This window comes from Hippocampus guttulatus, chromosome 1 (assembly GCF_054856545.1).
Source record: "Hippocampus guttulatus isolate MCC_2025c chromosome 1, RoL_Hgut_1.0, whole genome shotgun sequence".
NCBI classification, from domain to species: Eukaryota; Metazoa; Chordata; class Actinopteri; order Syngnathiformes; family Syngnathidae; genus Hippocampus; species Hippocampus guttulatus.
This window is the reverse complement of record NC_141261.1, coordinates 14,652,996-14,674,429: the sequence shown is the minus strand read 5'-3', so window position 1 is coordinate 14,674,429 and position 21,434 is coordinate 14,652,996. Positions and strand designations below refer to the sequence as shown.

At 47.6% G+C, this 21,434-nt stretch overlaps 3 protein-coding genes across 3 annotated transcripts; 1 reads left to right on the top strand and 2 right to left on the bottom strand.

Moving 5' to 3' along the window:
• Positions 1-10: 10 nt before the first annotated feature.
• LOC147210551 (uncharacterized) lies at positions 11-3,627 on the bottom strand. Its single transcript, XM_086130427.1, has 4 exons — positions 3,109-3,627; positions 2,627-2,857; positions 1,766-1,864; positions 11-1,339 (listed from the first exon to the last, which is right to left on the bottom strand). The coding sequence occupies exons 1-4, from the start codon at positions 3,361-3,363 to the stop codon at positions 1,229-1,231; spliced, it is 696 nt and encodes a 231-aa protein (XP_085986553.1). The 5' UTR covers positions 3,364-3,627; the 3' UTR covers positions 11-1,228.
• Positions 3,628-4,470: 843 nt separating this feature from the next.
• LOC147210550 (uncharacterized) lies at positions 4,471-12,365 on the top strand. The gene is made up of 11 exons (XM_086112500.1): positions 4,471-4,608; positions 5,505-5,707; positions 5,888-5,947; positions 6,622-6,714; positions 6,794-6,892; positions 7,079-7,202; positions 7,287-7,560; positions 7,633-7,768; positions 8,600-9,119; positions 10,402-10,857; positions 11,798-12,365. Exons 1-11 carry the CDS (start codon positions 4,605-4,607, stop codon positions 12,001-12,003), a joined length of 2,175 nt encoding a protein of 724 aa, XP_085968626.1. The 5' UTR covers positions 4,471-4,604; the 3' UTR covers positions 12,004-12,365.
• Positions 12,366-12,944: 579 nt separating this feature from the next.
• On the bottom strand, positions 12,945-19,830 carry f2 (coagulation factor II (thrombin)). Its single transcript, XM_086112489.1, has 15 exons — positions 19,668-19,830; positions 19,420-19,500; positions 19,264-19,343; positions 19,162-19,186; positions 18,900-18,965; positions 18,700-18,808; positions 18,492-18,628; positions 17,038-17,331; positions 16,838-16,954; positions 16,602-16,728; positions 14,850-15,017; positions 14,578-14,751; positions 13,580-13,758; positions 13,415-13,485; positions 12,945-13,310 (listed from the first exon to the last, which is right to left on the bottom strand). The coding sequence occupies exons 1-15, from the start codon at positions 19,726-19,728 to the stop codon at positions 13,164-13,166; spliced, it is 1,836 nt and encodes a 611-aa protein (XP_085968615.1). The 5' UTR covers positions 19,729-19,830; the 3' UTR covers positions 12,945-13,163.
• Between the last annotated feature and the right edge of the window lie 1,604 nt (positions 19,831-21,434).

Genomic DNA, 21,434 nt, shown 5'->3' with positions numbered 1-21,434 from the left:
GGAATCAATGTTAGCAATCTTCACTTTAATAATGTAGTGGTACAAGTAGATGTAAAACAGAAACAGCACATATAGCACTGCAACTTTGCCCCGCTTGACCCAAACGGGAATTTGAAATGTTAGCACCGAACACAGAAATGCCGTATGCAGCCAGCTTGGGCGCTGTAATGTTGATTTTATCACTCTGGGGAGGAGCTACTGCACATGTCAAACTTTGAGCGATCGAGAGTCAATGGGAAAATATTTTTGTGCCTCAGAGGGCGTGTGTACCTCATTAAAGCAAACACAGAGATGAATGAAAGAACTTTCCTCATCATGACATATGTACTATTTATCCTATTTGACAATATAGATTTTTTTTTTTACTTCAGGCGGTGTAATGCGGCGCCCTCTGCCGCAGAGACTGACTTGATACTTTCACATCCAACCAGAACCACCTAATTCTTTAACAGACACATCAGTCATTGGTTCAGAAACTCGAAGCCAAGTTTCAATCTCTTATACAGGTTTGCGATAAGAATCCAAATTTGGCTTGCCTTTTTTCAACAGAGTTGATCAAATTTGTGTTTTTGTGTTTTGTGTTTTTTGTTATTGTAAAGTGTCCTTGGGTGTCTTGAAAGGCGCTTATAAATAAAATCTATTATTATTATTATTATTAAATGTTATTAAAATAATGATCTCACCAACAGAGTGAAGTTCCTGCGGTTGTGAGCTTGAACGCACCCCATTTTTATGTTTTTCCTTCCTCTGGTCATCCCAGCTGACCGGTCACGAGGTGAGGTACAACCAGGGCTCGCTGGCCACATACAACTACTACATTAATACGATCACACTGTCATTCGTACCTATGGACAATTTAGAGCACCCATGCATGTTTTTTGCTAGGCAGTTTATGCGGTGACAGAATTACTCTCCCTGTTTATTTACACAATGTGCTCACAGCAGTTTGCGATAATGAGCCAACAAATCAGAACAAATTAAATGGAAGCGCGCAACTATTATTAGAAACAGTCATGATTAAAAGTGGTCATCTATATTCTTTAAATGTCCATAAAATAACTGTCAATATCAAGGAAGTCTCCCAGTGCCCACAGAAGTCTTGTATATGGTTTTCATCAAGTCCCCCCGCCGCTGACCCTGTGACTGTGACTTGATGTGTGGGAATTTCGAAGGCCGCTGCAGCCTTGACGCCTTCCTGGTGGAGCTCCAGCGGGTGTGGATTTGTCTCTCAGGGCACGATCACCCTGGTGGAGCTCCAGTAGGCAGCCTGCTGCGGCGTGAACACTTGGACGTGACAGGTCGGACATGACTGTTTCCTCCATAACCATTCCTCTATACACTGAAACACAGAGACGCCCATTTCACCCAACAACATCAAAGATACCATCAGGCGAGGTAGTTAAGACATGAATCATAGATGGGGGGGGGGGGGGCATGATCTTTAACCAGAATTTAAAAGCATTGACACTTGGGGGTAATTTCACCTCTGTTGGAAATGTATTCCTTTTGCGTGCAGCATAACAGCTCAATGCTGATTCACCATGTTTGCCTTATTGTGTCAAGGCACAACAGGAAGCACAAATTTGTCTTTTTGGTGAACATTTGCGACAGCCTCATTTCACATAAGAAGTGGCAGTTGCTGACTTCCTTTGATCATTACCTTCTTTCTTCTTCTACCCACAATCTTGCTGCTGTAGACTATAAATTTCCCCATTGTGGGACAAATAAAGGATATCTTACCTTATCTTATCTTATCTTATCTTACCTCTCTGTGGAAGGTGTGTGTGCACTGAAGCTCTCGGACCCCGCCGGCTGCTCGGTTCAGGTCGTGGTGGCAGATCAGACACATGCTGTCTGCATCGCTCTGCAGTACACACAAGCAGACGTCTGTTCTTGTACGCAAAACAATTCGAACGTAAGAACATTTAAGCAATTTCAGCCTCGTAAAATCGCGCTTTCTCTCTTTAGTTGTTTCCTCTCGGGCGTAGTGATTTTTTTTTTGTTTATAAATTTAGAGGGACATGGTGGGGCCAGAGACAGCTTATTTTTTCTGGACATCTCACTTGATGTTTTTTTGGGGGAGGGGTGCAGGGGGGTTATCTATTCAGGTGGGAAGTTTAAAATAAAAACCTGAGATACACGGCGGTGGACATTCTCATAACTGTGGATGTGGATTTAAACTCATGTTAATGTGAGTCTGCACACACCTGCCCCCCCCCCCCCCATTTAAAAGTGCCTTCAATTAACCCCAAATAACATTCAGCTGTTCTAGAAGCCTTTTTGCTGATATATATATATATTTTTTGTTGCTTTCTAGCAGGCTCCAGTTACAGCTGAAGAAGAAACGTTGAGCTTCCACCACCCTGTTTATGCTCTACGATGTTCTTTTGGTGCTGACCAGTGTTGTGTTCGGGCCAAACACACCTCGCCAAATTATGGCCAAAAAATTCAGCATTGTCTTCATCAGGAACATTTTCCAACATGCGCATTAGAGATTAGTTTCTTTTAAAAGGTGGCAATAAACCCAAAGTAGATCTTTTTGGACATCATGACAAAAAAAAAGGCTCGGTAGGTATCACCTTGCAAATGTACTCGGGAGCCAGAGCTCTCTCTCTTTCTCACCCACCAAAGACATGACGTTGCGTCTCCTGAACTGGCTCTTTCTCTCAGGCATGTTGGCCTCGGGGATGGTAGGGATGAGAGATGATCTTCTCTCGGCGGCAGGGGCGCAAGCGGCGCCCTCCTGCTGCGATGGCAGCAGGCGGCGAGAGGAGGAACGGCGCAGCAGGGTCTTAGCCGTCACAGGGGCCCGGGTGCACGAGTGCAGACGAGCGAGCTGCATGGTCGTCAGGGTCGCCTGCGCACACCAATCATGGTGGATCTTGTTCACTGGAACCAACCACTCATTACTCATGCTATGTACTAAAGATGGTGGTAGAAGTATTGATGAAGGAGTGAGGAATAAGTAAATTTTGTTTTTAAATGAAGCCAGTTCAGGTAAAAAGCTGCCTGAGAAATGAATTATCAAGTCAAGTCGGGCCACAGATACATGAAAAAAAAAAAATCCACTTCAGTACGGCAACGGAGATTCTACGGGTTGCATGTTACCGGACACGGCAGCGATGATCGTCGCTCGGTTTGAAGACGTGCCGCAGGCTCGGCGCCGATTGTGCTTTCAGCGTTTCCTTCTTGCCGCTCCTCGTCCGTCGTCTTCCGCTGCTCGCCACCTCTGTAGCGCTGCATCCAGGCGTTGAAAATCTTGGCATCCTCCTCCTCCTCGTTTTCCTCCTCCACGTCTTCCTCCTCTGAAATCAGAGTGGTCCGGTCCACTGCAAAGACCTCGCCTTCATCTTCAGAATCCATGAAATCAAGAAAGGCTCTGGTCACCTAACTAGGGGTAATTAACAGGCCAGCCTTCAGGTCCTATAATATGGACATGCCTAAAAGGTCCCGGTAGCGGTAACTTGGCCGTAACAAAGTCATACAATGCGCTACCCCTGCTTCAATCGCTTTGCTTGTGTTGCTTTCGCCAAAAGCCTGATAATCCATTTAGGCAAAGACGGATAAAGCTGGTTTAGTGTATCTGTGTCAAAGTACCCCAAAGGTGAGAAAGGAGCGTCATGTGACAGTTTGCTTGCCAAAATAATTGTATATTGATCCGCAAACCCAAATTCCAAAGAAGTTGGAACACACTTTTCAATATATTCAATTGAATACGACAAGTTATTGAATTTTCAAACGGATACATTTTATTCATTTTTTTAAAATTTTCGTGCAAATGTTGACGTCTTATCCTCATGAGGGTCGCGGGTGTGCTGGAGCCGATCCCAACTGTCTTTGGGCAGTTGGCGGGGTGCACCCTGAACTGGTTGTCAGCCAATCGCAGGGCATACATAGACACAATCAAGGCAATTTAGAATGTTCAGTGAACCTACGGTGCATGTTTTTGGAATGTGTGAAAAAATGGAGTACCCGCAGAGAAGCCACCGAGGGATGGGCGGACACGCTCACAGGAAGGCCGGAGCCGGAATCGAACCCTGCGCCTCTGCTCTGTGAGGCGGACAAGCTAAACCGTCGCCTACTGCACTTCAATGTCGACAGTAAAAAAAAATGCAATTTTGCTGTGAAGAACGGGGTCATCCTCTTCTAACCATGGACAAGAAACACATTTTTCGTTTAGAAAGTTGAAGTTGCCTCATCGGGCTGTAGAAATACTGTCCTGTATAACAAAAAAACAACAACAAATAAATAGGAATGTCATATCAATGACAAGAACTGACATTGGAAGCTTCATACAGTAAAAGAACCAAAAAATATTCAAGAATCACACAGCGCATCTTTAAAAATGTTTAAATTGGACAAGGTTTTTAAAGACGCGCTGTGTATTATAATTTTATTTCGGAAGACCAGCCTTCCGCTCAAGTAATGTTCCGGGCGGTCCCATAACGTCATCACGTCGACGTACGTCGGGCCGGATGTGAACGCTAACCACATTTTAAACTTCCGGTATGATGGCAGTGCAATGTTGGGCTGTATGATAAAGCGAAGCGAACTTGGCAGCATTATTTCTCCCTTGAATTTCCAGTCTGTGACCTAAACGCAAAATGGGTTCGTGTTGATGCGTTTATATTTCTTAATGTATTTCCTGACATTTCGCCACTTTTCTGGGCTAAGTAGCTAGCCAACTAGCATACAACTGTGTCTGCTCGCTTGTACTCACGGGCCATCAAACAAAACATTAGACATCAAAAAGTTTGGTGATTTTTACATTCAGTTTGTTAGATATAGGATCGGTCATACTTTGAGTCATCGACATGTCTGTTAAATAATGTCTCATTTGTTTGCAAGCACATTGATTGTTTGCCATATTCACCCATCCATCCATCATGCGAGTTGCTTTTCCTCACAAGCGTGGCGGGCTTGCTGGAGTCTATCCCAGCTGTCTTCGGGCAGCAGGCTTGGCACACCCCGAATTGGTTGCCAGGCAAACTCAAGGCACTCGTAGACAAACAACCATTCACACTCACAATCACACCTAAAGACAACTTAAGAGTGATCGAGTCACCTACCACAGATGTATTTTGGAATGTGGGAGGAAACCGGTGTACCCGGAGAAAACCCACGCAGGCACAGGGAGAACATGCGAACTCCACACAGGAAGGCCGGGTCCTTGAACCGAACCCTGCACCTCTGCACTGTTTGATGGCCTTGCTAACCAGTCAATCATCAGTCAATCTCCCAAAGAAACATGAGAAAATGTCTTCAGTCAACAGTCTTTGCTTCAAAAAAACAGCATGTTTCGCATGACTGCGCTATTTTGAAAACTCTTTCTGTGTGGGAGGGGTCACAAAGGTTTTGGATGTGGTCATGTGATTGTGGCTCCTCCGATTGGTCAAATGGAGTCAAACGTCGGCGGGGGTGAAGTTACAATAAAACTGCCCCGCTTCTCACTTGCCTCCTTTGACTCGCCTTCTATTTTCTATTTTGGTGCTCCGACTCTGCAGCCGCTGCGCTCTCCTCCCCCTCGCTGCGCCTCCTCGTCCCCCCTCTTCGTCTGCTGACGGCGGCAATGTGGCAGGTGGCGCGGCAGAAGAGCGTCAAGGATTACGGGATTCTGGAAGACTTTGTGTCTCTGATGACGGAGGCAGTTCCCCAGTTGCTGACGGAAAAACAGAGGAGCCTGCTGCTGCTTGCGCTCAGGGCCCAGGTGTGTGTGTCTCGTCATCGCCCGGTTCTTATTTACAAATTGTGTTTGTCTTCTTTCTGTTTTTCCTTTTCAACAAAAAGCAGCGGTTGTGATTTTTTTTGTCTTTATCACAACACTGAAATCGCGCGTGCGTCTTAATTTCAAGAAATCCAAGCCTCAACATTTCCTCTTTTACCACAGGTGAGCCTTTACGATGCGGAACCGTACCAGGACAGGATTCGCTCCATCTCCACGGCACCGGTGAGCGACTCACGCACTCTGCTTTCAGCGTTCACTTTCAGTTCGTGGCAGGTTTTTTCAGCTTTTTCACAAACTTCAAAAAGGCTGTCACTCACAGATTTATCCCCGTAACTCTGGGCAGAATTTTTTTTTTTTGTTGACTCATTTTTGTGGTCTACTTAGCCTATTTAGATGAACCCCCCCCCCCCCCCCCAGCCCAAAAACTAAACTTTTTAAGTGCATGTAAACGTTTTAATCAAACTTGGAAAACTGGGCCCCCCAAACTATTTGTAGATAAAGTCGCACCTTAACTTAATTGTTGTCTTCATTCCATGGTCATGCTTGTAACTCACATCACTCATATCCCATTGAAATGAATGGATATGCCACTAATCTGTTCCAGCCGGCCAAATAACCCTGCACACTTTCGTGATGTGTTTTAATAAAGACAAACAGCACTGTATTGGTCACATATACAGTAAGTATAAAAAGATAGCAAAAAAGACAATTTGGAGAGTCTACCCCAGTGCACGTCAACTGGGGCTTCACAAAAAAGTGTGGGGAAAAGCAGAGAGACCAATGTGATTGTGTAAAGTAACCTGATTCATTTGTGTTTGTGAACGTCGCTATTGTGAAGTTGGCATGACTAAACTGTGCTTCGCTTTTGTGATTTATTTATTTTTTTTGTATCCCAGCTCAATGCAGGCACCCAGCTGCTCGACTGTGATTCCGCCTTATTGACTCTAAGTGAAAAAACGAGCCCGGTGGATAGACAGGGCCTGTTGCAGGTCAGAGTCGCATCAAGAAGAAGATGGCGCAGCTTAAGATGAGTTCTTTCACGCTCTTTTGTTGGCTTTGCTCTTGAAGGATGTTTTCAACCACACCTTTGACGAGGCCCTCCAGACTCTTCTCTCCGACTTCCTGGCCCGACTGGAGCATCTTTTTCCGGTCCCTGACTTCAAACAGGTACTCTCCGATTCTTGACCTGGGAGCACTTTTTGTAAATTCGGAATCTGTGGGAAAAAGTGGACGGAATAATAACTGCAATGGACTAACAGACTTCATGGCCTCTCACCATTCGCACAAAAACTGTGAAGAGATGCTGCTCATTATGACCCACGCAGACAAACTAAGGGCAATTTTTTTTTTCAGGCTGCGTCATGGCTCAGTGCTGCCCCCACTGGCCTGGCTGACTATCTCAGTCTGGCTGACAGGGAGGACCTGAAAATACTTCTGAGTCATCCGAGCTGTCGGTTGGGTCAAGTCACTCCCGCAGGTAGGAATCCTCCACCCGGCGGTGCGTCTTGTTTGTTTGAAGCCACGTTTGGAAAAACACTGGTCTTTTTTTTTTTTTTTGTAGTTGATTGTGACAGTGAGACCATCCTCCACTCTGTTTGGTCCCACCCTCTCCTCACAAAGCTGACCAATCCTGAGCCTCCTCACCTCGGCGAACAATCAGATTCCCACAGTGACACGGGGAGTCCCGCCCTGGATGACAATGTGGAGGAAACTGTGATGATGGAAGGTGAAAAAGTGGAAAGTGTGGCGAGCCAGACGCCATCGCCGGCTGAACCCAAATTGGACCTCAGCTCAGCCGCCGATTCGGTCACTCGTGTGAACCCGGAGGCTGACGGGTGAGACCTATTCATGCCCGATGTCACTCCTTGCGCAGTTGACAGGTCTTTCTAATCGACTTTCCCAACCAGAGCAAAAGACGCAAACCAATCGGGACATGCGTCAGATCAGCCGCGCTCTGATGCCATCTACAGTATTTCCCAACATTCCCAGCGAGTGGCTCACAAATGTCCACAGTGTGGGAAATATTTCATCTACCGCTCTCACGTGAGTGTTGCTCCCCACACTGGAAGATTGGGCGGTATGTTTTCCACACACACCCGATTCAAATGATCGGGATGGTTACCAGGCGCCTGCAGAGCTTGCCGATGAGCTCATCATTTGAATCGGGCGTGTTACAGCGGGCAGAATGGAAAACATGCCGCATAACGGGGTTTGACCCCGACGTTCTACATGATCGTCAATTTCTGCATTCCGCAACGTCAAAGAATGTGGGCGCCGCTCTTGCGCTGAATTTAAAGAGAATGAAGGTGGAGCCTCTTTCATTGGCCAGAGTTGTCTGTGTTCACTCCCACAATGGCGTAAATGACAGATGCTTTTTTTTTTTTTAACCTGTAAACACATTACAACACAAAACACAGATAATGACATTCAACCCCCTCCATCCCCAAAAATGAATTGGCAAAATGTTGGCCAAAGCAAACAAATGCGATTGTAAAACTGTCAAATATTCTGCCTGGAATTGATACCTTCTATATACAGTCATACCTCGGTTTTCGACCAAAACCCATTCCAGAAGGCTGTTTGAAAAGCGAGTTGTTCGAAAACCGAAACCATGTTTCCCATTATAATCAATGTAATAAATTTTCATCCGTTTTGGTAGAGAACAGAGACGTTCGAAAACCGAGGTTTGACTGGATATTGCTGTCAGCATTACGGGGACCCAAAAATAATGAATTCTTTTTCAGTAAATGTGTTTTTTAATTCATCAGATGATCTATCTCTTGTGCACAATGTCAGCGTCGGCCACTGTAAAAAAAAAACCCCATATGGGTCGGGCACTCGCCGCGACAGAACTCATGAGCTGTTTGTCCGCAGGTGATGCGTCACCTGAGCACCAGCAAGTCGTGCGGCTCCACCTTAGCCAAAGCCGTAACGGCGCGCCAGGCTGAAGCGCACGCCGACGACAAGGCGCCCCCCTCCTCGGAACGCCAGCACAAAAACCTGCGCTGCGCCAGAAGCCACATGTGTTTCCAGTGCGACGATGTCTTCGGCACCAAAGCCGAGCTGCTGTCGCACCAGCGCAGCCACCGTGCGCGGCCCGTTTTCCGATGCGGCCGCTGCGACAAGGAGTTCCTTCACCTGTCCAGTTTGACCAATCACAAGCAGACGCACCGGGGCAGCGGCGCTTACGTCTGCGGCCAGTGCGACAAAGACTTCGGGTCGGCCAAAGAGAGGGACGCCCACCGCCTGCGTCACCGGCCGCCGGACCTCACCTGCACCGTGTGCTCCAAGACGTTCGGCTCCCAGTCGCAACTCTTGCGACATCTTCAGACGCACACGGTGGAGGGCGCCAAGTTGTGCTACCGTTGCCGTTTCTGTGAGCAGACCTTCTCAGGTAACTTGGACAGAAGTGCCGAAGTAGAAGTACGGATACTTTGGTAAAAGTAGGAAAACAGTGGTACCACTTGCGATACGCTAAAAAGACAAACGGTGGTTGAACTTACTCAATTTTATTTTAATCATCTGTACCCAGATACAATTTTAAAGTACATATACAGTCTCCTTCCAAAATATATCTGAATTTTGATGATTTTAATGTAATTTACACTTCTCGGTGTGCCAATTCATTCGCATCTCAAATCATCTCTCCTGCTTGAAATGGATGAAATTGCAGTTGACCCCCACTATTCACTTTGATTTTATTTGTTGTTTTTCCAGACAACCCGCCAAAATTAAAAAAAAAAAAATGCTGCTGAACATTCAATTAGAATTTCCATGTAAAAAAGAAATCCTAGGAAAAAAACGGCAACAAAAAAGAAGTATTAAAAAGTGCCGAACTGCAAGTATGCAACTGTGATCTGTTCTAGCCTTCCAAACGAAAAAAAAAAAACTGTTTTGTTTTTTTCTAATTAAATTGCCCCGCATACACTAAACTTTCTAAAAGAATACAGCAATGACATCATTGACTAAAATTCAACAGTTTTTTTCAAAATCTGCTTCATTTCAATTGACATGACGATTCTTCGTCTGGTATGGCCGCCTTGGGCAGTATAAGGTAGACATACAAAATGCATATTTATAGACAGTCTCAGCTCCTCAGTACGACACTAATATTAGTCATTCTTTGGAGAGGATAAATAATACCTGACTCTGAGTACTGTCATTTGCACCCACACCGCAGATGTTCTTCATTTGCGATCCAGCGGTGTTTTGCGTAAACATGATTCACGCAGAATTGAAAGCAAAGTGGTTGTTTGAAATACCGATGTCAATTTCTTTGCCGTATTCTGCGTTTGACCGTGAACTTCAACTGGGAGTGACACTAAAACGGCTTTTTTGAAGAACCGGTTGCTATTTTCCAAAGTCTTACTCATTTGAAATGAGTGAGCGCCACCGAACACAGCGCTAGCACTCAAAGCAAAAATATCGTCCGGACGATATTTCATATCGAAAAAGTTGTGTCACACGTAGCTCAAGGCACCACTACTATTACTATTTCATTAATCGTCCACTTCGCTGATTCTCCAAATGTGGTAATCGTGCCACTAGTGGCACTCGCTCACTCAAGTGGCCCTTGAAAGAATCCCTTCTAAGGACAGTTCATTTCTGTGTAACATTTTAACGTTCAAACGGGACGTACGGTTCGTTGACGTTGTACCGTGTCCGATCCTCCGCAGGCGTGACTCTGCTTCGTATCCACCAGCGCTCTCACACGCCGCGCTCTTACCGCTGCAACAAGTGCGACAAGATGTACGCCTCGCTCACCGGCCTTCAGTCCCACCGGGCGAGTCACAACAAAGACAGCCGCTTCCTGTGCCCTCAGTGCGGCAAATGCTTCAAGACCCGCGACGGGCTGGAGGGCCACCTGAGGACGCACAGCGGCGAGCGACCGTATCGTTGCCCCTACTGCTCCAAAGATTTCACCGCGCTGGCCGGCCTCAACGTGCACGTGCGGCAGCATACCGGCGAGCGGCCGTACGTGTGCACGGTTTGCGGCAAGGGCTGGCCGTCCGGAGGCGACCTGCAGAAGCACATGAGGGTCCATACGGGCGAGCGGCCGTACACCTGCCAGGAATGCGGGAAGTCCTTCGCCAACTCCGGCCACCTGAGCGAACATCGCCGCATCCACACCGGTATGTTTGACTGCGTCTCGATTGGCCTGATTTACGCACATTTTTGCACCAAACCGATTGTCGGCGCCGAGACTTGCCATGTTGACGCATAGCTACATTTTTTTTTTTAATCTGCCGGCCGATAAGAGATCGTCTTCAAATTGGGTAAACCTTAGGGAATTATTTGTTGATTTAAATTTTCCTGCCGAGCCTGGGGAACTTCCTGCACGTTTTGTTTTCGTTGGAGCTCATCGAAGTGAAGTCAAACATGAACAGTCCGGTCCTACCGAAAACTTTATTTCCCGTAAAAAACTTCAGTGAGCTATTTATTGTTTTACGCTTTCAGTGAAATCCTTTGAGAAAGTTTGGATGCATATCAAAGGATTAACATTTTTGCGTGACTCATGATGAAAAATTTTAAATGCATATTCGCGCAATTGGGGCATTCCCCCCCCCCCCCCCCCCCCAAAAATTAATGGCCATCGGTCCTCACACCTCAGCCCCATCGAAAACCTGTAAAATGAACAAAAGATGCGAGAGAGCAGAGCGCGGTGGATGATTTCGAGAGATTGTGTCGAGTTGAATGGCGGAGGATCCCTCTCAGACCTCAATGCGGTCTTCGTGGAGCTGTGGCTCACGGGCTCGCCTCAACTCCCCCGACATTATGATGTCATTCGCATCGCACGAGCCCGTACTTTCCTTCGAGCTGCCGCTCACCTCCTCGTCCTCATTGTAAGTCAAGCCAGGGATTTCTGTGGAAATTGTGACAGGTAAATATCGCTGAGCTGCGGCCGACTTTACGGCCCAATCAGAAGAAAAAGGCAGCAGGCTACTTCCTGTTCGGTTGTTTGGAAACCGGCGCTAAATATGGGCTCGCTTGCACTAGCTAGCAGTCGGCACTGCGCAAAGTCCCGGACGTCAACGCGGCTGATTGGTGTTTGCGAAATGTTTTGTCGTCCAGGCGAGAAGCCCTACTCCTGTCCCGAGTGTGGGAAATGCCTACGGAGGAAGTTCGACTTGAAGAAACACTTGTTGTGTCACAGCAACAATCGTCCACATGCCTGCTCTTTGTGTCCCAAGAGCTACACGCGCAGGACTCACCTGAACAGACACCTGCTGACGCACGGGCCGGCCGGCGGCGAAGCCACGGCACCCGACCGAGCTTGAAGCGCTTTTTTTCCGCTTCGCCGTCTTTGAATGCCATGCGGCTTTTTCATGAATTCCTTCCTAAATTATATTATTTTGTTGTGGCATCAACAACTATATTCTTGTGTGGTATTCAGGAATTTTACTTTTTTTATTTTTTTAAACAAAGCTGCCCACATTGCAATGACAACAGTGTCCTTTTGGGACAAATGACGAACAATTCATTCATCACGCACAACTATGCCACAAAAAAAAAAAATAATAATAATAATGATAGGTTGTTCAAATGTGCAATTTCTGGAGAGATCTTTTCCACCGAAAACATCTTTGCCAATCAAATTCCATGTTGAAAACTCAACCATTAAAATTGTAAGTCAAAGTTGTTTCTTTCTGTCATTCGTTTGAGGATGCAAGAATCGTCTCACATCAGTTTGGAGGTGCGCTTCTCACCGCCCGTTCAATCTCTTCATTTTAATGACGCCCCCCCCCCCCTTTTTTTTTTTTTACACCAGCACGGTTCCGTATGATGTCAAATAGTTCATAGTTGGGGAAGGTGCGGTTCTTCTTTTTATACCAACGCATGTAGTGGTCAGTTTTCAGAGGACACTAGCCCCCCCCCCCCCCCCCCCACACCTCCTCGCAAAAAATGAAAATTAAAAACGTTGCCACATCTTTGCTGATTTCGTAGCCATGTTGAGACATGGCGGCCATCCACCACGCTTGGAAAACATGGTCCATCTTGATCATCCAAAGTCACATGGCGTTCGTCAGGAGATCAAAACTGGTTTTGTTTCACCTTGTGTGCCCGAAACAGATTTATTTATGAAAGGAAACACTTTTGAAGAATCCTGCATTTCGAGGCGATTGGGACTCCAGAGACCCCCCCCCCCCGCCTTCAAAGATTCCCTCCTAACCGAAACTCGATATTGGAGAATGACAATGACCAACTACGCGCAGAAACGTACGCAGAAAACAAACTGTTTATTGAACAAATCGCGCATCATTTGTAGCGCCAAGCACATCAAACCGCCCTCAGCCAGTCTTGAGACGGCTTTCATAACAGCATGATTGCTCTTCTGTTTGAATTGAAACGTGCACGCGCCGCCTCGGGTTGTGTTCGATCAATTGAAGTCATTTTTGAGCGGGACAAACTTTTTATTTGCCTCAATTTGCTTCACAATCTACTTGTCATCGGAGTTTTCGATGACTTTCCTCATCCACCTGCTCATCCTGAAAACATGCGTGAAGAAGCCGTACTTCCCGTCGCGGTCGCAGCCTTCGCCCCACGACACGATGCCGATCTGGTACCAACGGTTTTCGGCGGGATGCTGCAGCAACAACAACAATGGCAACAAGGAAGCGTTCAAATCATCTCTCTCCATAATCGCCGCGAGTGGGTGGATGATGATGATGATGACGATACTCCTTTCACCTTCATCACAAAGGGTCCACCGCTGTCTCCCTCGCAGGCGTCACCTCGCTCCGAGTCTTCGGGTTTATATCCTAAAAGGGATCAGCGTCGTTGGCCCGGCAGATTCCAAAAGAAAGCAGAAAACAAAACAAAAAAAACGCCGGAGTGGCCCAAACAAATGAGTACCGGCGCAGAACATGTTGTCCGTGATCCTGACGGAAGTGGAGCGTTTGCAGGTGTTCTGGTCTGCGATGGGCAGATGGATTTGCTGAAGAACCGTCGGCAAAGCTCTCTCGGAGGGGCTCCAGGCTTCCTTCAGGTTTCCCCAGCCGGTCACTCGGCCTTTGAAGCCTGCATTCATCAGCCTGTTTGAAAAAACACCAGTCTGTCATTTCTGATCGGACCGTGAAAAGCAGCCGCGCACGCCGTGGCACGGGCATTCTTCGGTGATTCAAATTTTGAATTTTTTTTTCCCAAGATGGCGCCCGAGTAGGCAGCCGTCGGCGAGTGCTCTTCAAGAGCCTTGGTTTGTTTTGTCTTTGTTGTTGTTTTTTTCTTTTGTTTTGTCACATGGTGGTGTCGTTACGTCGTGTGGACCTGATATGGACTGTTTTCAGCAATTTTGGCGACGGCATTCGTCAAAGAAGAATCTGCGCTTGGTGGTTGCACGTTCTCGGCGGCATGCATGTACCAGCACCGATTTGGATTGGGAGGAATGTCGGCGCCGGGGCGCTTGTGTCTTGCGCCTGAAGTAGGCAGCATTTTCACAGCCCCGCTTTGTTCAGCGGAAAGGTCGGTGCTAGTGGACAGTCTGCGGCTGGATGGATGCAGAGCTTGAGGAGCCGACGATGAGAAGAAAGGGGCGTTGGCGCAAAGCGCCGATGCGTATGTGGAACTGGGAGTCGAAACTTGGAATTGAAGCGGATTTACATGGGACACGAGATGACAGCCAATCTCTGGTTTTCGTTCATGGATGCTACAGCTTCTTGTTGCTTCAAGCTTAGCTTGTAGCGGACGCGTGCACATTGCAGCATGACGTCTTTGATCCACTGGTGAAAAGGAAATTTCATCTGTGCTGTATGTTGCACAGACAGCACAGATGAAGTTTGTGAAATGTGTGTATGTTGCACGTACATCACATTTGACAATAAAGTTGTACTTGACTCGTGTGTGTATGGTCTCACATTTTGGCCACCTTCTTGTTGGGGAGGCAAACGGGGTGGATCTGGTCGGTGAAGGCGATCGGCCGCCTCATGTGCAGCAGCGCGATGTCTCGGTTCAGATTCACCCTCCAGTCGTACTTGGGGTGGACGATGATTTTATCGATCGCCACGATCCTCTCAATGTTCTGCTCAAACCTGCAAGAAGAAAGACGCGAAAGGCACACGGACAGGATTGCCGAGGCGCCGCCCTCAAACGGTCACGCGTGGCGGCAAAGGGAAGGCGCGGTCGTAACTTGGCCCTGTTGTGTTTGCCCAGGCGCACTAAGATGTCCTTGGTGGTGAAGTTCTTGTTCCAGGGCGGGTACAGGATGCAGTGAGCGGCTGTGAGGATCCACTGGTCGCTGACGAGGCTGGCGCCGCACAGTAGCTCCTGAGGGCTTCGTTTGTAGAGCATCACCTGCCTGAAGGGCACGGAAACGTTTCACCTCCGATGGCACTCGGGACCGTTTTAGTCAATCAAGGGCCCAATGCAAAGCTAATTCTGGGGCCTGCCGCGTCCGTGTACTGCAGAAATTTAGCCCGTCTTTGTGATCACTCATGTCATGTCTGCACCTTATGTCTACTACGTGCTCCTCAGCTGACACGGACAGCTGTTGGTTAGGTTCAAGCGTGTCAGTGCTAACGGCTACAAAAAAAAAAAAAAAAAAACGGGAGTCGTCATGAGATCTGTTTTCCTCTCACCCTCACTACTTCGTTTTCCACACAACGGACGACAAATTTGTTGTTCTAGTGTCTATCCTCTGGACGTGCCCAATCCGACGGAAGAGTTCATTGCATGAGAAGAGAGGCCGCAGCACCAAACACTCCTATTTCATTGTGCATTTTGACATGCTGAAGTAACGAAGACATTTCCTATAATCGTTGCGTGAAATCCAAGAAAACTTAAGGAAACGTTTTTTTCCTTTGACATTTGGGGGTCCCGGGCTCATGGTGATTTCGCCCGCCCCCAAGTCAGACTTGCGGCCCGGTAGCCCTGCGGATAGCGCATCGACCTCACACTGTAGAGGTACCGGGTTCAATTCCGGCTCCGGCCTTCCTGTGTGGAGTTTGCATGTTCTCTCCGTGCCTGTGTGGGTTTTCTTCGGGTAACTCCCGGTTTCCTCCCACATTCCAAATACATGCATGGCAGGCTGATTGAACAATCTAAATCAGGGGTGGGCAAACTTTTTGGCTCGGGGGCCGCATTGACTTTTAAAATTTGACAGAAGGGCCAGGTCAGCACGAGCTATGGTACATTAAAAAAAAACTGCACTTGTTGACAGTCCATATCAAACATCAACAGAACAAAAGCATGCAAGTACGGTATTAATATACTTTTTTTTAAATGACAAAAGTGTTGTTGATGACCTATTTTAGCCTGTGCATCGCTGCAGATGGGTTGTGATCAGACCAGTAGAAGTAGAGCGATACGGAGGTACTAGGTGGTCGAAAAGATTGCCCCGCCCCCCCGTGTTCTGCAACTTCAAGTCAATGCGCCACCTGGCGGTGAAATGCCTGTCATTACAAGTCCAATTGAAATGAATGCAATCATTCACATCGAACCTTAATTGTGGACCAACCTTCGGCGGGCCGGATTAAAAAGACCAACGGGCCGGATTCGGCCCGCGGGCCGTAGTTTGCGCACTCTGATCTAAATTGTCCCTCGTGTGAGTGTGAGCGCGGATGGTTGTTTGTCTACGTGTGCCCTGCGATTGGCTGGCAACCGGTTCAGGGTGCCTACTGCCCGAAGACGGCTGGGATAGGCCCCCCCGGCAACCCCCGCGACCCTTGTGAGGATAAGCGGATCGGAAAATGGATGGATGCGTGGACAAGTCAGACTCTGACAGCGGTGTGACTTGATTGAGGTCAGAAGAAATTCTACTCAAGATCAGTCATCGCGTGCAGCGGACTTCCCACCACCAACTAAATGGAGCCTTAGTAATTTGGGCAACGGGGCCGTGATTGTTAATTCCCTCCGATTTCAAACGTCATTCAAGTCCGGTTACCAGGGCGCAGAGGACACCTGGGCGTCTGTACCCCCAACGATGCGCTGTTGCTGGTAAGATTCCACCAGCTCCTTCTCATTGGCATCCTCCTTGTTCTTCTTTTCAAACAGGGGCCGCATTCCGCATGCTGCAACACAGCCAGCTCAGGAATGTCAATTTTGCTGACAGATGTGAACCCGCGTCATTGTGCCTGCTTAAGTCGTTGCTGGCAAAGAAGAGGAGGAGGAAGATCTTACTGGTCTCCCCTTGCCCAAAGGTCCGAGGGTTGAAAAAGGCCTTCCTGGCGGGTGCGTGGACAGAGCGCTCGCGGCCTTCGGACTCTGGCGGCGAGTCGTAGTCAATCAGCTCCTCTTCTGCATGCGGAAAAGACACAAGGGCGAGAGCCCCCGTTGGAGCGCTGTACCGGTTCCGGCGGTGCCGCCGGGATGACAATTACCACACAGCTGGAGGTTGCAGTAATCCACCGTCACGTTCCCAGATACATCAACGTAGCACCACGGGCCCTCGGGGTCGTTGTCGGGGTTACGACACTTGTTGCCCACGAGACTGACATCAGGTAAAAAGTCCTTGTCCTGGCTCAGCTTCTTGACTTCCGGCAGGGACCATTGGAGGCAGGCGTGGCCCCCCAGGGAGACAGCCAGGTCGCCAGTGTAGTCCACGCCATTTTCCAGTAAACAGTCACCCGCACTCTTTGGTGCCGGGGCCACGGTGGTGGGGACAAAGGTTTCCCCTAGAAGGCAAAACAATACGTGTTACGGCATCTGGCCCTAATATTGCGAACACTACAGCTCTGGAGCAGGGGTGTCCAAACCTTACGGTGGATGCAAATGCACCCCAACTACAGAGGCACCATCGAAGTGAGAAAATCAGAGAGAAGGCACTCCCGAGGCACACAGACGCAACGTTGCGCACAGTCTGACGCACTAAGACAAACTAAACTGAAAAGCCACCATGCCTCCTGGTCCAGCGCGTGACTTACAAGTACCGTATTTTCCGCACTATAAGGTGCACCGAAAAGGTCTTCCATTTTCTTAGAAGCTTCCAGCGCGGCTTAAAATCCGGTGCACCTTGTGTGTGGTCATTACGGTAATATGTCGACCCCCAAGATGGCTCCTTGCTGGAAACATGCTTACAATGTTATAACTTGCTGTTGGTTCAGTGAACCCTGTGGCCGCTTTGCTAAATACGTTTTTGTTGCATCTCCTTAAAAGGCAGAGCTGTGGTGTTGTTCTTTAAAACGCACACTTCATTAATGGTTTTCACAGTCTCAACAAATACAGGTACGTCTTTTGTCCGTCTCCGTGCCTTCTCTTCTTCCGTTTGACTCGAGAGGCGTTCATGACCGTCTCCGAAAAACGTAAATTAACGATTCCTTCGATGAAACTACGAACATTAAAAATAATGCAAGAAAACAGAAAATCAAGCGAGGAAATCCATCGATCCATCCATCCATCCATCCTCGTTTGTGAATACAGTGCACAACAAAGGAATAAATGACAAAACACTTCTGCATTTGACTGACATCTGATCGTTCTGTTGGAGCTACGCTGAAGAAAATGCCAAAATAAATTCTGTAGGGGGCTATAGAATTTATTGTGTGATTTCCTCGCTCGGGTTATTGGGTTTTTTTTCAATTTTCTGAGTTTCATTGAAGTACAGTAATCGTTAATTGACGTTTTTCGGAGGCGGTCATGAACGCCTCTCGAGTTGAGCGGAAGGAGCCTAGCTCCATCTAGTGGATGCATTGTAGATTGCGCTTTATAATCCAGTGCATCCAATATATGAAAAGAAATAGGCCATTCATTGAAGGTGCACCTCATAATCCAGTGCGCCTTTTAGTGCGGAAAATACGGTAAACTGTACTTGTCATCCTTCGCTAATGAGACTTGCCACATATCGGAACCCTGCAGGTCTCCTTGGGCACCATCGGGTCCTGCGTGAAACACCAGGGCCCTTCATCTTGTCCGTCCGGGTTGCGGCAGTAGTTCTCCTTTAGGATGCTGTCGGGTTCTGAAGCGTTGAATTCCCTGCGGGGAGACGCCAAAAGCGCTTTGAGCTCATATTTGTGTTTGCGGGACTCACTCGATTGAGCCGATACCTTATGATGGGATGCGGGAAGCCGCTAGTCCATCTTTGACAGAGTCTACCAGATTTAGTGATGTGGATTTCTCCGTTGTAGTTGAGTCCTTTGCTGGAAATACACCGACCTGGGCCACCCCCCCCCCCCCAAAAAAACCCCAAAACTGACGTCATGGTGCTTAAATCACATGAACCAGCCTTCTTGATGTGCGCTTTTACCTGTTATACAATCTTTGACCACGTCGATGTTGGACTGTGTCCGTTCCAGTGTTGTTCCCTTGCAGTCTGAAGAGAGTTTGTGCGCTTGCGTGAGTTCAGCTGCTCTGGACTTTGTTCGTGTTTGATTAAACTTCTCGACGAGTCAAAGAACTTGAATCGAACGTAACCAGAAACTTGTGCCGCCGAGCTAGCTTCATCTTCCCGGTGTTTTTTACGCAAGTAGGATAAGACCGGATGCCAAACGCTACAGTGTACTACTCACCCTGATATTTCTGCCAGAAGAGTTCCTGAGGAGGAATACGGACTCATCGTTAAACTCCGAGCACCTCTCACAGTCACCCGGTCGAAATGAGTGCAGTCGTACCGTTTTGTCTGGTTGTTCAAACACTTCTCTGGCCTCTTCGTGGTCACAGATTTCCTCATAGCATTCTCTCTCCAGGTTCCCTGAGCGCAACAGTCAAACACGGGGCCCGCATCAGTTGGGGTTGTTTCTTTTATCTCGGGGAGCGGGACGGCTTACCCGGTTTCATTTCCTCAAACATCTGGTTGGCTCGTCGCGTTCGGATCAGAACCTCTGAAGCCTGTTGGCTGTCAAGAAAAACTACACAAACAAATTGCAAAAGTTGCCTTTGAGTACATAAACCGGCCACTTGGTCTTGAGTCAGCATTCGTGAAATCGATTTCTGTTGGACCCGAGGTCCGAGAACCAGCCAGCCATTTTCACTTGACTAGTGCTAGCAAAGGAAGCACAAGCATCGAATACCGTACCATGTTCTGCCAGACAGCCTTGCACCAGGAACAGAAGTAGAACAGCCGCCGGTCCCACCATGATCTGTACCTCCAAACAGAATCTCCCAAGCAAATCCAATACTTTCCCGTGAAATCGCTTTGTATACCCGAGTCATCTGGTGGGCGGGAATATTGACTGTCAGGTCAAAGTATGATTCAGGGTGATGAGGCACACTTTTTTTTTTTTTTTTTACTCAAACTCATCCAGCTCCATAGACCTGATGTTAGCGCTCAGACTCGCACCCAAATTGTCCATTCGCCATTTGCGTTAGCGTCGGCGAATGACATTCGAAATCGATTCGCGTCTTGTGCTTTTTGGAGAAAAAAAACCCATCATAGCATCATTTGATCAAAACGGGATCCAGTGGGCGTCTGGGTAGTACGCTGGCCTCACAGCGCAAAGGTGCGGGTTTCGGTTCCGGCTCCAGCCTTCCTGTGTGGAGTTTCCATGTTCTACCAGTGCCTGTGTGGCTTTTCTACGGGTACTCCAGTTGCCTCCAGCGTTCCAAAAAACATGCGTGGCAGGTTAATGGGACACACTAAATTGTCCCGCGGTGTGAGTGCGGAAGTAGTTGGTCTACGTCTGCCCTGTGATTGGCTGGGAAGCAATTTAAGAGCTGGGATAGGCTCCAGCACACCCACGACCCTCCCGAGGATAAGCCGATTCGAAAATGGATGGTTGGATGGTATCTGGCTTTATCTTCATCAAATGTTTACAAAGCCAGGTTCCCTTTTCTCATTCAACTGGATCTGAGAGTATAGGCTACCGCGGCACATTGCCCAACCCACTTCCAACGAAGGCTGAAGTGACAGACGAAACCATCAGCGAGAGTTTTTCTCAACACCCAAAATTGTCTGGAAAAAAAGGAAACCACACAGACGGCTTGCAAAATGATCTTCAACCTGCCGCCCCCATTCTGTCATCCCGGTGACCTTTCTGAACTTTTGTACTCGAGTTCTTTATATGTGCCAACAGTATAAGTGCTCAGCTTCAGAGGCCCCTCTTATGTTCTCATCTTCACTTTCCCATCAAGCAGCCAGGTGATCTCCATCATTTATAAACCTTGGTGAAAATAAAAGACAGAGTGGAGAGCCTCCGTTGTCTCACTTGAACCTTAACAACTTTATCTCGAGTGTCCGATCAGCCCACGTAAGAGCAAATATTGACGGAAAGAGGAGAGCATACTGAGAGCAAAAGGCAGGAAGGACTACACTTCATTCAAGTGGTTTATGTGAGCATTCAAAAGCCACAAAATCAGTGCGTCCCACAGCTCGAAAATTTGGCCAATGGTTGCAAGACCCAAGAAGACAGAGGAATCTCTTCAGTGATCATTATTTCTCACGTATCATGAAGCATTGTGAAATAGTTAGCCTCACAGCCAGTAGATTCGGGTTCTAATTTTCCTCTTACATCCCGACAACAAGCTTCTTGGGTCAACTGAAGATTTGACTTTGAATGGGGAATGGTTATGTTATGCAGGAAATCCAGGCGTTTTTCAGTTGTTTTTAGAAAATGTAGCTTTTGTTGTTCCTCTTACTCAATTCGAACAATTAGCAAATGGGACTAAGTTATTTTAATAACATCAAAAGTCAAGCTCAGCCTCGGCTTGGGAAAAAAAATTTAAATACACAAAGTGTGTTTTTGCCGACGTCATTTTTCAAAACCTCAGTTCCCAACATGAGCATAGGTATATGAACAAATTGTTTTCATAGCATGACCTACGCGTGCCCTGCGATTGGCTGGCA

Coding starts and splice junctions, on each gene's coding strand:
- LOC147210551 (XM_086130427.1), bottom strand. CDS start 3,363: ATGGATTCTGAAGATGAAGGCGAGGTCTTTGCAGTGGACCGGACCACT. Junction 2,858..3,108: donor GATCATCGCTGCCGTGTCCG/GTAACATGCAAC, acceptor TGGTGTGCGCAG/GCGACCCTGACGACCATGCA. Junction 1,340..1,765: donor CACACACCTTCCACAGAGAG/GTAAGATAAGAT, acceptor TCTGTGTTTCAG/TGTATAGAGGAATGGTTATG.
- LOC147210550 (XM_086112500.1), top strand. Junction 6,715..6,793: donor ATAGACAGGGCCTGTTGCAG/GTCAGAGTCGCA, acceptor TTGCTCTTGAAG/GATGTTTTCAACCACACCTT. Junction 6,893..7,078: donor CGGTCCCTGACTTCAAACAG/GTACTCTCCGAT, acceptor TTTTTTTTTCAG/GCTGCGTCATGGCTCAGTGC.
- f2 (XM_086112489.1), bottom strand. CDS start 19,728: ATGGTGGGACCGGCGGCTGTTCTACTTCTGTTCCTGGTGCAAGGCTGT. Junction 19,344..19,419: donor GTTTGAGGAAATGAAACCGG/GTAAGCCGTCCC, acceptor TGTTGCGCTCAG/GGAACCTGGAGAGAGAATGC. Junction 13,759..14,577: donor AACAAGAAGGTGGCCAAAAT/GTGAGACCATAC, acceptor TTTTTCAAACAG/GCTGATGAATGCAGGCTTCA.